Source organism: Balaenoptera musculus, chromosome 5, assembly GCF_009873245.2.
Source record: "Balaenoptera musculus isolate JJ_BM4_2016_0621 chromosome 5, mBalMus1.pri.v3, whole genome shotgun sequence".
NCBI lineage: Eukaryota > Metazoa > Chordata > Mammalia > Artiodactyla > Balaenopteridae > Balaenoptera > Balaenoptera musculus.
In genome coordinates, this window is record NC_045789.1 from 104,268,869 (window position 1) to 104,284,667 (window position 15,799).

The 15,799-nt window shown below is 53.6% G+C and overlaps 1 protein-coding gene across 2 annotated transcripts in view; it reads right to left on the minus strand.

The window, feature by feature from the left end:
• Positions 1-279: 279 nt before the first annotated feature.
• JAKMIP1 (janus kinase and microtubule interacting protein 1) overlaps positions 280-15,799 on the minus strand; it is a 92,496-nt gene continuing 76,976 nt past the window's right edge. Inside the window, exons 9-13 of one of the 2 annotated variants that reach the window (XM_036853030.1) lie at positions 8,377-8,505; positions 7,082-7,210; positions 5,623-5,706; positions 2,503-2,565; positions 280-662 (exon numbers count right to left, since the gene is read on the minus strand). In XM_036853030.1, the coding sequence (XP_036708925.1) occupies positions 489-662; positions 2,503-2,565; positions 5,623-5,706; positions 7,082-7,210; positions 8,377-8,505 (579 nt within the window). In that variant the 3' untranslated portion in view covers positions 280-488. The remainder of the gene's footprint in view (positions 663-2,502; positions 2,566-5,622; positions 5,707-7,081; positions 7,211-8,376; positions 8,506-15,799) is intronic. The other variant, XM_036853031.1, reaches the window with a different exon arrangement.

Sequence of the window (15,799 nt, forward strand, 5' to 3'; positions counted from 1 at the left end):
TGCAAATACCTCCTTTCACCCTGTTAACTTACCTTGTGTTTACCTTGGCAAATAGAAAATGGGCCAGACTAGCAGTAAACACAGTATAGAGTCAGCTGCGGGCCAGGTCAGACCCCGCTCTCTCAAAAGGTGAGATTCATGCATGCAAGGTCACTTAAAAAGGTGTGTTATTAATTGCAACAGTGCTTCTGTCCGGGTTTGCAGAATGCATACCAGGTGACTATGCATGCAAGAAGGAAGTAGTTATGGAAATGAAACACAAATAAAAAAGGCAAAATATTGCAAAAACAAATTATTTTATTAAGTGCAAAAACAAGCCGTAGGCAATAAATATATTAGCTCTGGTACATGTCCAAAGACTTCGGTGAGCATTCTCTCCAGAACATATTAAGGCAGTGAAATTATTCTGAACATACAGATTTAAAAAAAAAAGAAAAGAAAACAAGTGTCACACGTCCCCTTACACATGCTTGAAAACATCTGGGACTTTACATGAATTTCAGTTTGGGCTCAAAGAGAATGTCTGCTCCGTTTGAGAGTTTACAACAGATAGAGTCTCTTACTTCGAGTTCTAGCACTCTGAATTCTAACAGCTCGTTCTGATCCTTTGCGTCTTGCATTTCGTTCTTCAGCTGGTTCTCTTCCATTTCCAGTCTGTAAATCTAGAGCAGAAACACCTGTGGGTTAACGGGTGGGAGAACCACTGTCTCTCACCAGGGGCCGTGAGAATGTGTCCCCCGATCACAGACCCCCTCGGTGTTGGCCTGAGGACACAGGGGCTGTCACCAGGGACAGGGTGGGAAGGGGAGGCTTTCAGCGAGTGGGTGAGGCAGGCCTTTTCTGCTCCGGGAGCTGGGGATGGCACAGACGGAGGCCGCGCCTGCTGCGCCCCTGCGGCCCCGAGCCTGGCCCAGCATGGGGGCCAGATATTTGCTGAATACACGAATGGTGGGGAAACTGAGGCATGGAGCAATTAAGTCCCTTCCCCAAGGTCAGTCGTGGGGGAAGCAAGAGTGATCCCCGAGCTTGTCTGAGTTCCTTCCGACCCGGCCCCCCACTCAGCCCACCCAGAGTCCGGCCAGTTGCAGCAGGAAGGCACCCTGTACTCCCCAGAGGGCCCCTATGAGGAGCCCGAATGGTAGCAGATCTCCCCAAAGCACAGTCTGGGAAGGGGCCGGCCTGGGTCCCAACACCCCTGGGAGACCCTGGGCCAGCCACGTAGCTGTCGGTACCTTAGAGGCAAACAGCTGCCCCCCACTAGGCTGCCTGCAGTGAGACTAAGACAATGCATGGAAACGAGGGCCCCGGTGGGTCACGGTCACCTTTACTCCCTCCTGTCTCTACTGGGGTGGTACCGCCCCACCCCCGGGAGACATTTCGAAACAGTGTGAGAGCTTTCCGTGCCTCCCAGAATATAGCGAGCAGGACCAAGGATACAAAATCTCTCCCAACGCACGGGGCTGCCTCGCAGGACAATACCAGTCCTGTCCCAATGCCCCAGATGCTGTGGAGAGACACGGGACAATGAATGGCCACACAGCGGGCCAGTGCAGAGCTGGGACAGGGCCGCGGCCCCCCACCCAAGGGGGCAAGGCTGGGCTCGTCCAGTTGGGGCATTCTAGGATGCTTAGAAGCTACGGCCTAACCCAGGTCCAATTCCACTAGTACGGGAGGCGCAGAACAAGCAAATCTATCGGGACAGAAAGTAGGTTGCCAGGGACTGCAGGGTGAGAGATGGGGAGTGACTACAAATGAGCACGAGGGGTCTTTACAGGAGGCCGAAAATGTTCTAAAAATTGCATGGTGGCGGGACTTCCCCGGCGGTCCAGTGGTTAAGAATCCACACTTCCACTACAGGGGGCACGGGTTTGATCCCTGGTTGGGGAACTAAGATCCTGCATGCCGTGCAGCACAGCCAAAAATTTTTAAAAGAGATAAAAATGGCATTGTGGGGATGGTTGCATGACTCAGTAAATTTACTTAAAAAAAAAAAAATCACTAATTGTTCACAAATAAGAAAAAAATAAAGCTAAGGTCTTGTCCCAAAGCTATAGATCTACTCGCCAAGCTGACTCCTTGAGAGAGCTCTGGCAAGTTCCTTGACCAGAAAGTTCCATGACCAGAGAGGGAAGGCCAAGCTCAGCTCTGCCAGCGCCACGGCCTCCGGTGCATGAACTGGACCATGACCGCCGAGGGCCTGCTCACCAACCAGTGCCTCAGGCCCCTGCACGGGGAGCAGGCAGGGGAGGAGGTCTGGAACCCAAGGCAATGGCAGAGGTGGCCTGGAAGCCCAGCATCAGAAGCATGCGTGGCCCCCATCATGTCTGCAGGGTGCTCTAAACCAGCTCTGTGGACCCCGCCCCAGAGAACAGAACCAGGACCAGAGGCCGGGAGCCCCCAGGAGGGGCGTGGGTCAGACTCCCGCGGCCAGAGCAGGCCTCTGAAGTCCATGGGGGCTCCATGATCCCCTGCGGCGGGGGTCAGGGTGTTTGTGCCACATACCTTTTCCAGCAAGTCTTGGTTTGTTCTGATGAGCAGCTGCTTCTCTTCAACCCATTTGGAATCCTAAGGAAAAGTACTAAATATGTTCATATTCATTGAAGCAAACAGTTAAATAACAAATAAAGTGGCAGTGGGAAAGGTCACTTCATAGGAAACTTTCTATGAAAACGTCAGAGAAAAGGACAGCAGTTAGAACGATCGCATCATCCCTCAAAACCTGAAAAAGAGAACCAGCAGGTCTGTGGCGCATCCCTCCTCCACCTCTCACATTCCTTGAAGCACAGGGAGCTCGTCTGTATCACTGACAGAAAAGCACCTGCACAGCGACTGAGCCGGCCCCAGAAGACCCTCCCCTGGCTTGTTCTCTGCGGCCCGCGGGCCAGCGTCCAGGCCGCGCCCCAAGGGTCTGCCCACACTCAACACACCTGGAGTCGTTATGGTAACACATTTCTGCTCATCCTAGACCCTCTGCCCATGACGCCCTAACCATGTCTCTTTGCCTGGACAAGTCCCGTCCAGGCAAGTTCCAGGAGCACAAGGCGCTAAGTCTGTCTTTACACCAGCATCCTGAGTGCCTAGCATGGTGCTTGGCACACAGCCAGTGCTCAATAAATGCCAGGGGATGGATGAAGGAGTACACAAGGGAACTTCCTTCCTCCCTTCCTTCTACCCAACACTATCACCCTGTGCCGTCCCTGGGTTGACACACTTGTAGGTCCCACGAGGCTGAATCCCTGTGAGGACAGAGCCAGTTCCATTCATGTTTTTTCCTGTGGGAGGTTGTTGGCAACGTCCCTCCCATCTCTGTGCCCCTTTGCAACGTGACTCTGCAGCTCCTTCCGTGGAGAGATGCATCTCTTCCTGCAACCTCGAGGCTGGGCATGCCTGCAGCATGCTTTGGTGACTGGGATATTAGTGAATGTGATGCAGACAGAGGCGTGGCATGTACTTGTGCTTTGGGGCCTGCCTTTTCTTCCTGCCCCCAGACCACCAGGTAAAGGAGCCAGGGTAGCTTCCTTAAGGATGAGAAACCATAAGAATCTGGCCAACAGCTGGCACCAATGCAAAGACAGGACAGAGAGGCCACTTGGGGCCATCTATCCCCAATCAATCTACCAACAATGAAGCCTCTAGAATGACCCCAGGTGAGACCAGCAGCAGAACCACCAGCTGAGCCCAACCCAAACTGCTGACCCATAAAATTGTAGCCAAATAAAATTTTTGTTATTGTAAACAACTAAGTTTTGGGGTGATTTGTTAGGTGGGATAGTTATCCCACACACCAAGCACAGAGCCTGGCGCAGGGCAAGGGCTCGGTAAGTGCTCACCATATGAATGGCCATGTGCTCTGTCCCAAACTGGCCTCTTCATTTAGCAGGAACTGAGGGCAGAGCGGGCCCACTAACAGGGCCTAGCACCCTCAGGTAGGAGGTTAACTTATTCGTAGACTGTGGTCAGGTAAGTTACAACCTGTGAGCTCAGCCTGGAAGAGGGAAGCTGAGGTCAACGGCAGGTTAGGACAGGAGTCTGAAAACAGCTTCACCTCTCACCTGGACTCCACCCGGCTGCTGCTGAGTCTCCCTACCCCCCTTCCCCTATGTGTTAAGTACTATTATTAGCCCCATTTTAAAGATGAGAAACCTGAGGCACAAGAGACCACGTAACTTGCCCAAGGCTGTGCAACAGGTCAGTGGTGGGGCTGGAATGTGGTGGGTTTGCTGCAGCGAGTGCCCTGCACTGCACTCCTGCCTCCGCGGAGGATTCTGGACCATGGTTACGTGACCAGCTCCCGAGGGCCGGCTGCTACCCTGTGCCCAGTCAGTTCTGCATAAATGCTGCCACGGTGAACTGCTCTGTGCAGGCTTGAGTTCTGGTTACTAGCCAGCTGCCTCCATTTGAATCTCAGTCACAACCTGAGCCCTCGTCCCACTGACTGGACACCAGAGTCAGTTCTAAGCCATCTGCTCTGTAGCTCTTCCTGAGCCCCCGTTAACCCTCCTGGAGTCTCTTACAACCCCTTCCCTTACACCCACCTCCCCACTCCCTGTGTCCCACCGTAGGGCCTCTAGTAGCCCGTGCCAGACCTCCTCAGGTCACCTCCTGCCCTGGGGTTGGGGCAGTGGTGCCACCACACACTCCACCTGCCCACACACTCCTTGGCACCCTCACAAGAGGCAGGAAACGTGCCTGTTTAGGCTGAGGCGTTGAACAGCCTCTCCTGGCCCCTGTCGAGGAGGATGTGCTGTGGATAGGCCAGTACAAGATGGCACTGCCTCCAGTGCTGGATCCCTGAGTGACCACATGGAGCGACAGGACAGGGTGTCCTCTGCCTACAGGAGGACAGGCAGCGCGTCAAGCAGGACAGAAACCTTGTGGTAAGCCACTGAGAAGTCCCGGTTATCTCTTTCCACAGAGAGCCTTCTGACGTGGAGAGCATGGCCCACCCGTACTGACCCCCGGGTTGGTGTTGCTTTTAGATGCTACCCTCTGAGGGGCTGGACCTCCACCCAGAGCCCCTCAGGGTCCCCCCACCCCAGGGGATGGGTCTGGGCCCAGGTTTTGCCTCTCTACTGTGTCCTGCTGTCAACATATGCAATGAATTCAAATTCAGAGAATTCAGGCCTAACCAAATTCAGAGAAAGCGCAAACGGAGGTGACTCTAATCTGAGAAGCTCGGGGCCCAGATCTTTATGTGGCAGTCACAGCATGGAATCCCGAGGCCGCCTCTGCCTGCCATCACTCAGAGCTAGCTGCAGGTACCAGTTCTTTTCCACAACTGAATCTTTATAGGCAATGCCAGCTTTTCTTCCAGATTCAAGTCAGAAAAGATTTTGGTGACCACTTTACTTTTGGAATTGTCTCCTATTCTTGTGCATTTGACAAACAAACAAAGAAAAAGCCAAGTCAGGATCTCATAACGTGTCTGATTTTTAAAAACTTGGTAAAGAGGCACGTGAGCTGGGATATTCTCGCCTGGGCTCTGCTAGTGTTTTTTTCTCTTGTCTCCGCAGTGAACGATGCAGATCCACAGAATAGTCCCCTTGGCACCAAGGCCCCAGGGGCACCACCAAGGGAACAGAAATGTAAACAGCCACAGAGCACGTGACCATTTCTGCTTACCTGTCCCTTCTCAACCAGTAACTTCTCCAGATCTTCGATTTTGGCCTGACACCTCAGCAGATCAGCTTGGAGCTGTTCCCGAGTCTGGAATGAAAAAGACCAGGAAGTGAGCACGTCACCCTAGATGGTGACAGGAGAGTGGAAAGGACCAGGCTGCAGGATCCAGTCCTAAGAAACGGGTCCTTTTTTAGGAGCACACGTGCAAACTGGCCTGCCTTGTTCCTCTGTCACCTACAGGTATGACGTGTGTAAGAACTGCAAGGCCTTGAGAGGCCGTCAGTGCTACCCCCTCAGTTTAGAAATGTCTGCAGACTGGAGAAGGGGCCAGTTTCTTCACTCACGTCAGGTCCCAGCCCAGCTGACCAAGTGCAGTGGCTGCATCACGAATGCCAGCAACACTTTCACGCTTGCTTAGCCCATCTCGTGGGCCTTTGCCACCTAGAACAAGGGCTGAATTCCAAAATACCCCAAGGACCAGGCAGGTACTATAAAGAAGGGAGTCAACTGGGTGTGGGGTAATAGGGAGTGGTGGGGACTGTGGCAAACCGGAGGCACATGTCCCATCTCAGGGGGACTGCCACTCAGTGGTTGTGGCCAAATGGGACTACGTGGAACGGGAAGCCCCGTTCTGCCAGGTGTTCTGAGCTCTCGAGAGAAGCCAGGAATTGGGATTTCTATGTGAAATCTCCTGACTTTTAAATGCTGCAAGTAGATGAAATTTTTAATGAAAACCACGATTCAGCCCAAACCACTTCCGGCAGTATACCTCCTCCAATCTATCGGTTACAGGCGGAATGCTACTGTAGCACTAGAAGCTTCCTTCTGCCAGCCTCACTTGCCACCTCCCACCTCACGGGGCTGTTGTGGGAATGAAACGGGGACGTGCTGGGGTGAAACGTTGCCCCAGCGGGTGTGCTCCCTGGGAGTCCCCCTCGCCTTCAGAAGGAATGGCCAGCAGACCCTGGTCTGTGTGACTCCTGAAGGTGGGGTGATGGCCAGTGAGTGGACGTTACTAGAAGGCAGAGCTCAGCCCAGCACGAAGGCTGGCGTGGCCGACCTGGGTGTCCAGCAGAGCGCCGTGTGGGCTGGGACACCCCAACCGTCTCTGCCTGGGCTCCTTACGGACATTCTTGAGGGCTCCTCAGCCAGGAGGGAGGGAAGTCTGTTTAACAGTGAGCCTGATTTCATCATTGAGTCTTAAATTCTGAAACCGTTCTTGCCAATGGACGGCGCACACGACACGTATGAGACGGCAGCGTTTCTTCGGCGAGTTCCACTGTCACACTGAGGATGGGCAGATAGTTCCCGTTCGGTTTGCTAAACACTGGAATGTTGCCATGGCGGAGGCTGTTAGGCGTCCCCATCCCCGCTCAGCACCCCTGCGGAATCCCGATGCCGGAAAGGGCACGAGCCACCCGGCCTCTGCCCAGCCGCTCGCCGCCCCGCCCGCCGCACCTACCCGGGCCTCTCGCTCGGCGTCCAGCGTCCCCCCCACCTGCTCCTGAAGCAGGGCGTAGGCTCGCTGCAGGGCCTGGTACTCCCTGGTCAGCTGGCAGAACCTCAGGTCAGCCTCTTCTCGGGTTGTAGTCTTAACATCATGGAAAAGAAAAGCACAAGGAAGTGCGTGACTTGACGTGAACTGCGGTGCCAGGGTCAAGTCAGGCAAAGCGCATGTCCAGATCTCACGACTGCTGCCAACAGTTACATAATGACCCGGTCACTGCCACAACCTAACTGGAACTCTGGAGTGAAGGGCTCGGGGAGAAGACGCCTCCTCTGCCGTCAGCGCCCTTCCCAGGAGCTCCCTGAGCCCCGGGAATCACTGAGTCATGTGCAGGCGAGCAAGGGTGAGCCCGCCCCGACTGCACGGGTGAGCATCTACGTTGTAAAGGGCGCCCCTCCCACCCAGCACGAGGAGCCCTCCTCATTCTGGGAGTTTCTCCTAAGGAAACCACCACTCAAAGGGCATCGCTGCAGTTGTGAGAAACTGGAATCCGTGTAACACCTCTCATCGGGGCCTGTTAGCTTGGATGCACATGCAGATGCGTGAGGATGTGCTCGTGACAGAGCGTGATGTGCAACACGGTGTTTGGTGCCGAAAGAGGCCTGTTACACATTCTTGGTGAAAAGAGCAAATCAAAAAGCACGTGTCTGACGTGATCATGTTTCATGGGGTTTCCTGAGTGAATGCCACCAGGTGGGGGAGAGTGAAGCTGTTCTTCCCTCCTTTGTGGCTCCAGCTCACCAGAGCCACGGTCACGGACGCGGCTGTGCACAGATGGAGGGTCAGGAAAGTGTGAGGGCGCTGAGCCACGATGAGAGGCTCCAGGTGGCTTTCACTCTGCTCTTTACCCTTCTCAGTGCTGCTTGGATCCTCTCCTACAATGATATGCCATCTTCACATATATGGGTGGCGTGTGTGTCTGTGTGTGTGCACGCATGTGCGTGTGTGAGCCCAGGGGGATGAGGAACAGACCGCCACTCGGCGGTTTTAATGACAAAGGGTAAGCAACAACGCAGTGGCCACAGATCTCCTGTGTGAGAGCCGTGCTGGGGAAGCGAGGGGTCCCCACGTGCTGCCGGCGCCCCCATCACCATCCTCGGAACCTGTGACAGTGGGGACCACGTTTCCTGGACGCTGGGCTGTGATCACACAGGTCCTGCGGGGTTCACGCCTCACAGCGAGGGAGCGATGCCTGCAGCGACCAGAGCCGCGGGGCGCCCCACAAGCACCCCAGGGTGAGGGCCACTTACGTCGTCCAAGTCCTCCTCGGGCGTGGCCGGAGCCCTGTCCGTCCTGTCTGTGTTGCAGGACGTCTCTGACAATGTTTCCGAGTCCACAGACTCCTCGTCAAATCCAAAAAATGTTTCCACAACATGCTTCTGTAAAAGGCAATTTGCATGACGTGAGGAGGGGACTCAGAATCACCTGGATCCTCCATCCCGTGTTCCCCGGGGCAGAGGGGGCTACGATGGGCATCTGGGCCAACAGGGCATCCCAGGAGGTGGGTGGTAGGGTCTGTCTGTGATTGCCGGGGGAGAAAGGGGGAGCCAAAGGTGGTCAGAGGGTGGAGGGTTGCCGCAGAGCGTGCTGGCCCAACCCTGGCTCCAGGCTCATGAGCTGATGGCCTTTTGCAAGTCAGCCACTTGGCCCTTCTGAGCCCCAGCTACTTCCTCCATCGGACAGACGTGGGACCCCCCACCTCACCTGTGGGCACAAAGTGAGGCCACCAAGCACCGTGCCCAGGGCAGTAACAGTGAGCAGCATCCTTGCTGTACTGAGGAGGGGAGGGGAGGGGGAGCCACGTGAGATGTGGTGCTCTAGACCAGGCACAGGGAAAGGTGGTGAGGCAGAGCGTCCTCGGGTGGACCCTGGGACTCTGGCTGGACGAGTGTGGGCCCCAGGTCCTCACCAGACGTTCCCCGTGAGGCAATTTTAGTTTGACTGTTTGTCATGGAAAACTTGGAACACTTACAAACTGAGAAGGAAGAGTGTAACAGACCCACATACACCCAGTATTCAGATTCAGAGGCAATTTAAAATGCTCTGTGTGCTGGCCTCCCGGTTACCCTGCCCAGCACTTCTGCCACCCCAGATATCACAGGAGATGGGGCTTCATTCACTCATTCATTCATTCATTCAGCAAACACCTGACTGAGCGCCTTCTATGGGTCAGACACTAGGTTGGGCCTGGGGGCTGCAACTAGACCAAAACCAGGCCTGGTCCCTACCACAAAGAGCTTCTGTCCCCTGGGGCCGCAGATGTCAACTCACAATTACCAGATCAACATCCCTCGTCCTAGAAACGCTGGCACTTTTTTTCCCCAAAATAGCTCCTGAGAGGGACTTTTATTTGTTTTTACAATCAATGAATGCTCTTGACCATGAAGAAAGAACTATAACGAAATCCAGAGCCAAGCCCAGGCTCCTACCCGTTCATCTGAACCGGCTCCTCCCAGATCCGCCCCGCCCCCACCCCGTGACACACAGAGGGAGGGGTCAGGGCGCTCCCCGCGTGCGCAGGGCACCTCCCACTCTGTTGGAGCTAATGCTTGTGTACAATCTCACGTGCCCAGATGTAAGAAAAATGTGGCCGGTGCCACCATCAGTAACGTGATTAGGAAATAATTCAGAATCAGGAAGGGAGAAGAAGGGGGGCTCCTGTGTCATCTTGTACGGTTAGTGTCTGTCATGAGGCTTTGCTGTAGGCACCTGACCACCGCTGTCACCCACAATGGCTTTGTATTTGGCATTCATGTTTCTGCAAACTGCTTTCACCCTGTGCTCCTTTTTGTTTATTTAATACAGGAGGGGCACGTACTGCCCCGTGAACTCCCAAATAATCTCAACAGCTCCATGGGTGGCTAGTGGACACCCCCAAACCAACTGTTCCCACAGTCTAACGTGCTTGTCACCAGCAGCTCCATACTTTTAGTTCCTCAGGCCAAAAACCTAGGTTCCCCCCCCGCCCCGCCCCCCATGTTCCACGCCTCTGGGAGAAATCCTGTTGGCTCCATCTTCAGCCCAGAATCCAATCCTCCAGGAACCAGCGCCTCCCTCCTGGCCCCAGCCACCATCATCTCTCACTGAAATTTTAAAAACTGCCTCCTACTGTCCTTCCGGCTCCTGCCTTTGTCCCATAACCTGGTGGTCAGATGAACTATTTTGAAACAAGAGTCAGGTAGTGTTGGTCCTTTGCTCAAAGCCCACTGGCTCTGCACCACACCTCAGTAAAAGCCAACATCCACACTGCAGTCCACAGGCCCTGCAGGACCTGCCTCCTACTCTGCTCTGGCCTCATCCCCTTCACCACTGGGCTCCAGCCACACTGCCAAGCACACCCCTGTACCTTCCACATGCCTGCTCCAGGGCCTTTGCACTGCCTAGATGCTCTTCTCCAGAACGCACAAGGCTCTCTCCCTCCCTTCCCTCAAGTCTTCGCACAAATGTGACATTAAAAAAGACCTCCCTGACCACCACATCAAAGTCCTGACTAACCTATCCCCACCCCAGCCTCTGTTCTCCTTCCTTTATTTTTCTCCACAGTGCTCATCACTACCTAACATAAGACATATTTTGCTTATGTGTCTATTAGCTGTCTTTCTCCTCTAGAATATAAGCCCTATGAGGACAGGGATTTTGCTCCATGAGGACGAGGATTTGGGCTCTCTGTTCCCCACTGTAGCCCAGGACCTGACACACTCAAGAAATACCGGTTGTTCAATGAGTATCTGCAATGAACTCAATGCCAAACAAACTTGTTTACCCACAAATAGTGTCGGGTTTGCACGTGACCTCCCTTCCCTCATTCATGCATCCAGCATCAGCTGGGCCTCCACCTGACTGTGCACCCCAGGTGCGTCCACCAGGTAGGAATGTGAGGCCCTATTAGGCTCCTGTCTGAGGGGAGGTTGGAGGAGACAATCCTACACTCAAATCCCCCCTGCCCCTGGGTTGAGAAACCCCACCTGAGTTCAAGTGTCAACGATGTTCCAGATGTTCCATCTCCAGGGAGCTGTGGCTATGACATCTGATGGCGGATGCATTTACAGCGCTCAGCTCCTCTGTGCACACGCAGTTCACCTGAGCCCCAGGCTCCTTATTTTTCTGGGCAGCCACTCAGCTGACCTCATTTCTTGTAAACACTGCTAACTGCTAGGCCTCTGGGGACAGGCCTGTTGTGCTGAGTGGCAGTGAGCCGTGATGCGGGGAGGGCCCTGCCTGGCACACCAATGGAGCCCCAGGAAACATCAAGCCTCACAGTCTCTGCACGACCAGGATGCAATGCTGAGTGGTGGTCACTCACCGCAGGCGTCATGGGCCATTCTGGGAGGCGATGACTCAATGTTCCATCACCTAGGATAACCTGCTTTTCGAAAACTTGCGGGACTGCGAGTTAAGTACTCAATTACTGAGCCCTAATACAGTGTATTAACTACAGACGCTGCAGCTGTGCATTTAACGCAGACCTGCCCAGACCCAAGTGGAGCCCCCTGAAGTATCATGTGGCCCCAGAGACCAAGAACCCTAGGAAGCATGCTGCAGTGAGGCAAGGAGGAAGCAGCTCTGAGGGTGGGGATCAAACACAAAAGGACATTCAAATTATACCCCTATAATCAGAAAGGAGACGAATCCACAAATACACAGCACACACAATTTCCAGGGCAGCAGTGAGCTGACTATGACCCGAGCCCCACCTTGTATAACATATGGGTGAGGTTAGTTAGTTTCCTCCGAGGGTTAGTTTTTTTAAGTGACTGTATTATATGGGAAGCCAGAATGTATTATGTATATTTATGCCTTTATTAATTAAAAAACCAAGATAGAAAAAGACATTTTAATGTTTCAAGTGAAAATCTGGTGGCTGTCTTCTTGGGAGACAAAGCAACCCTGCCTTCCACTGCATTTTCGTATACACAAAATAACACACCAGTCTCCGAGGAATGAGAGGAAAATCACCTGCAAATACTGTTTCCTCAAATGCTCGGCTCATAATGGGCTTTTAAAAAAAGTCAAGCATGAAAGAAACCGTCGATTTTTCGGAGCCTCCATTGTTCAAAGATTCCCTGGGAATTTCTTAAGAAAAGACACTTCAGGAGCATAAAATTTCCATCTTTGCCCATTCCAAGTGCATTTTCTATATAGAAGGGGCCCACTCCTGCAGACTTCTACTTTCTTTACCACCAAAGTCTTGCATTGCTGACACCTTTTTACTAACTAATCCAAATGCTTGAAATGCAGTTTGGGCAAAAAATGACAGAAAAATAAACATTTCTTCTCCATTTACATGCTGAATAGACGCTCATTCTTAGCAGATCACATGGGATGGAGAGGAAAAGGGGAGGCACCTCCCAAATAAACAACCCCTCAACTGACTCCAGCCTCTCTCAGCCTCCTCTCTCCTCATCTGTGTCATTCCCAACAATCGTGGTCATAGGAAGGAGCTCCCCAATCATAGCCACTTACTTTCGCATGGCCACAACCAATCCCCCAAAGCTGGCCACTTACCTTCATGCTTATAGGTCATCTCCTGGCAGCCAGAAAAGTACAGGCACACCAGGGCACAGAGACAGAGGAAAAAGGAGAAGTATAGCACAAAGAGGATATACTCCATGGCGGGGAGGGGCTGCAGGACCCGCTAGCCCATGTGTGTCGAGGGAACCGAAAGCCACATCATTGCCATCAATTTCCAGGCCTCTCTCAAGTCCTAGGAGGAAGCACCGATTCTTCCCCAGAGCATTCTCCTTCCCTCGACCACACAAGCCCACTGTCTTCCTTCTCTACTGCAGAGTTCTGAGAATGAAGATACTCCGGAAGATGCACCTTTATTAAAAGGGATGCCAGCTCTGGGGCAGATCCGTGGGCTGAGGGGAGCTGGTTTCCAGGGGCTGGGCCTGGGCGTGTCAGTCACAGAGGACGGCCTCCAGGCTGGCTTATTCTCTGGGGGCTTTCCTCCCAGACCCCAGGTTCCCTGAGCCGCCCTGCTGTCGGGGCCATTCCATGGGCCCGGGTCCCTGGATGATCGCCAGGGCCCCCGGGAACAGCGCTAGCAACCGTGAAGCCGAGAGAGGCTTCTTCAGGACCAGAGCCCAAAACGGGGAGGCTTGGGAAATTTCTCTGTTGATCCCCGTCCACCCTGTACGCGCCCCGGACTAGTTAAACTCATGGACTCTCAGCAATTCTTCTGTAAGTATTTGTTCTTATCATTTATACGAACCGAAACAAACCATCATCCAACAGAAAAACTGCAACTAGAGAGGTCTTCAGTTTCCCACCCGTGTGGCACCTACGAGGGCCTTGTGTTTCTTGCAGAAGCTTCTCTAGGCATAAGATCAAAAGAAAAAAACCCTCCTAGTGGAGGGTTTAAAAAAGGGCATATTTTACCATTAAAAAGTAAAACTTCTGTAATTTGAAAGGTAGTAAAGCAACATTAAAAGGTAGTAAAGCAACATTAATTCACAAAAGAAAAAATACACATAGGCAAGTTCATATATATTTTAACTTCAATAATGTGTGATACTCTGCTCCTTTCAAAGTAGCCATAGTATGAGCTACGTAACCATGTCATACTATGCAACTTAGTGCTAAGTCTTTAAGTCATCTTTCCAAATGAGCTGCCACCCAGGCAGAGTTGGGACTGGTTCAGGCATGGGCCTGTGACCAGGCTGAGCTAAGGAGCACCAGCCCTGGGACTTTTGCTGGAACCACTGAGGAGAGACATCCTCTGACCACAAAGGTTGCTAGACAGGTATAATGCCAGCCTGAAGCTGCTAAAGCTGTTTGGGCCACCACATGGGAGAGCCTGCTTGAGAAAGAGGCCAGCCCAGAGGGAAGTACACTTGAAAGATGGAGATAGACAGGTACCTGGCAATATCGTGTGAGCATCTGGATCCAGCCGTGCCTGAAACCAGTCTAAACTTCTCAGTTATATAAATATTTTTCTTTGTTTAAATGACTTTGAGTTTTTGACGCTAGCAACAGAAAAAATCTGGGCTAATGGGGAAGAGGGAGATAATCCTAGAAATCAAGTCATCTGCAAACTGTTGAGTTCTGCGATAAGCCTGAAGACCGATTTCTCTCTGAGCTGCTCTACACATGAACCATCAAGAAAAACGGAAGACAACCTTTGCCTTGCAAGCGGATTCCTGGCTCTGTGGACACCATGACACGCGTCTAGTGGGGCTGCCTCCTGGACCTACTTAGACCCACTTTTGCTGGAAGCTCCTCAAGAGCGGAGGCACCCCTCTGCACCCATCACCTGACGCTGTGCTGGGCCCAAGGCAGATGCGCCACGGATGATGGAGCAGTGGCGAGAGAGATGGGGGGATGGGAAGGGCTGAGAGCTGCACCGCCTTGGCCTTCACCACCTAGCCCACTGTGGACGCGAGCCACCGCAGGCCTTGGGCAGGAGGCAAGCGGGACCAGGTCCCAGAAGAAATGGGGAACCATGGAGGGTTTCTAAGAAGAAGGTGGCAGGGTCAGACTCGTGCCGCAAAAAGATCGTTCTGACAGCTCTCGGGGGAGGAAGATGCTGGAAGCAGGGGAGCAGCCAGGGAGCTGTGGCAATAACCCCAGGACAGCAGACGAGGGCCCAGAGGAAGGTGGTGGAGACAGATGAGGAAGCAGAGGCCTAGACGGGAGGGTCTGGAATCAGGGAGCTTTGCCTCAAGCCCCTCAGCACTGGGTCTGGGGTCCCCTCCTAACACCAGGCAGGAGGCCAGGAGCTGCAGACCCGCCTTCCAGCTGGCTCCTCTCTGAAGACTGAGTCTCACCCCCATGCTCACTCCCAGTGTTGGGGTTTCCTGCCCTGCTAGAATATATTGCCTAGAACCACCATCACTTCCTGTCTATGCCAAAGTCTTCGGGTACAGCCTGGATGTCCCCATGGGCGTTGCTATGCGGGATGAGGTGCCCTGGGCAGGCCCTGCAGCCAGGTCAGGCCCCCAGCTCTGCTTTCTCTCCTCCCTCCATTGCCCAGCAACCTGCAATGCTGTGCCAGGTCGGGACAGTGCAGACTGCGTGTGCGGCTAGCTACTCAGCTGCCCTGCGTCTTCAAAATCGTCCCCATGTTTTATCTCCAGGACCCAAATCTTTTCCCGAGTCCTTTACCAAACGGCCCCAAAAACCCAGTAGGCGGCACCTGGAGCAGCTCCTGGGGGCCTCATGTACTCCTGATGTAGAGCTCAGCCACCTGCCTGACCAGGTTTTGGCGGAGGGAACAAGCGACAGGGGTGCTGCCCAGCCTGGAAGGGACAAGCCCTTGTCCCTTCCAGGGAACGAAACACCCAGCGAAAGCCCTCGGCTGCACGTTGCCACGCGGGGAGCCTCACAGACCAGCAGGACTGAAAGGAAGAATAGCTCACTGAGTCAATGTGATCGAGCCCCACTGTGTGGGCCGGGTGCTGTGCTGGGAGCTGCTCATAACTGGACGAACGAGGCAGGATCCAGCCCTCTCGACACTCAGAGGCTGATGACAGAGCCACGGGGAAGGGTTGTACAGGAACAAAGTCAAGTGGAAACAACCAGAAAGGGGAAAAAAGATTCCTATGGCTACTTAAAAATGGGAAATGTATTCACATGATGGAAAGTGCCTGGCATCCAGCCAGGCTAAGGTATGGCACCCTGGCTTCTGTGCCAGAGCAGCTGCTGGCACCCTGGTACTTCCCTCCACAAGGC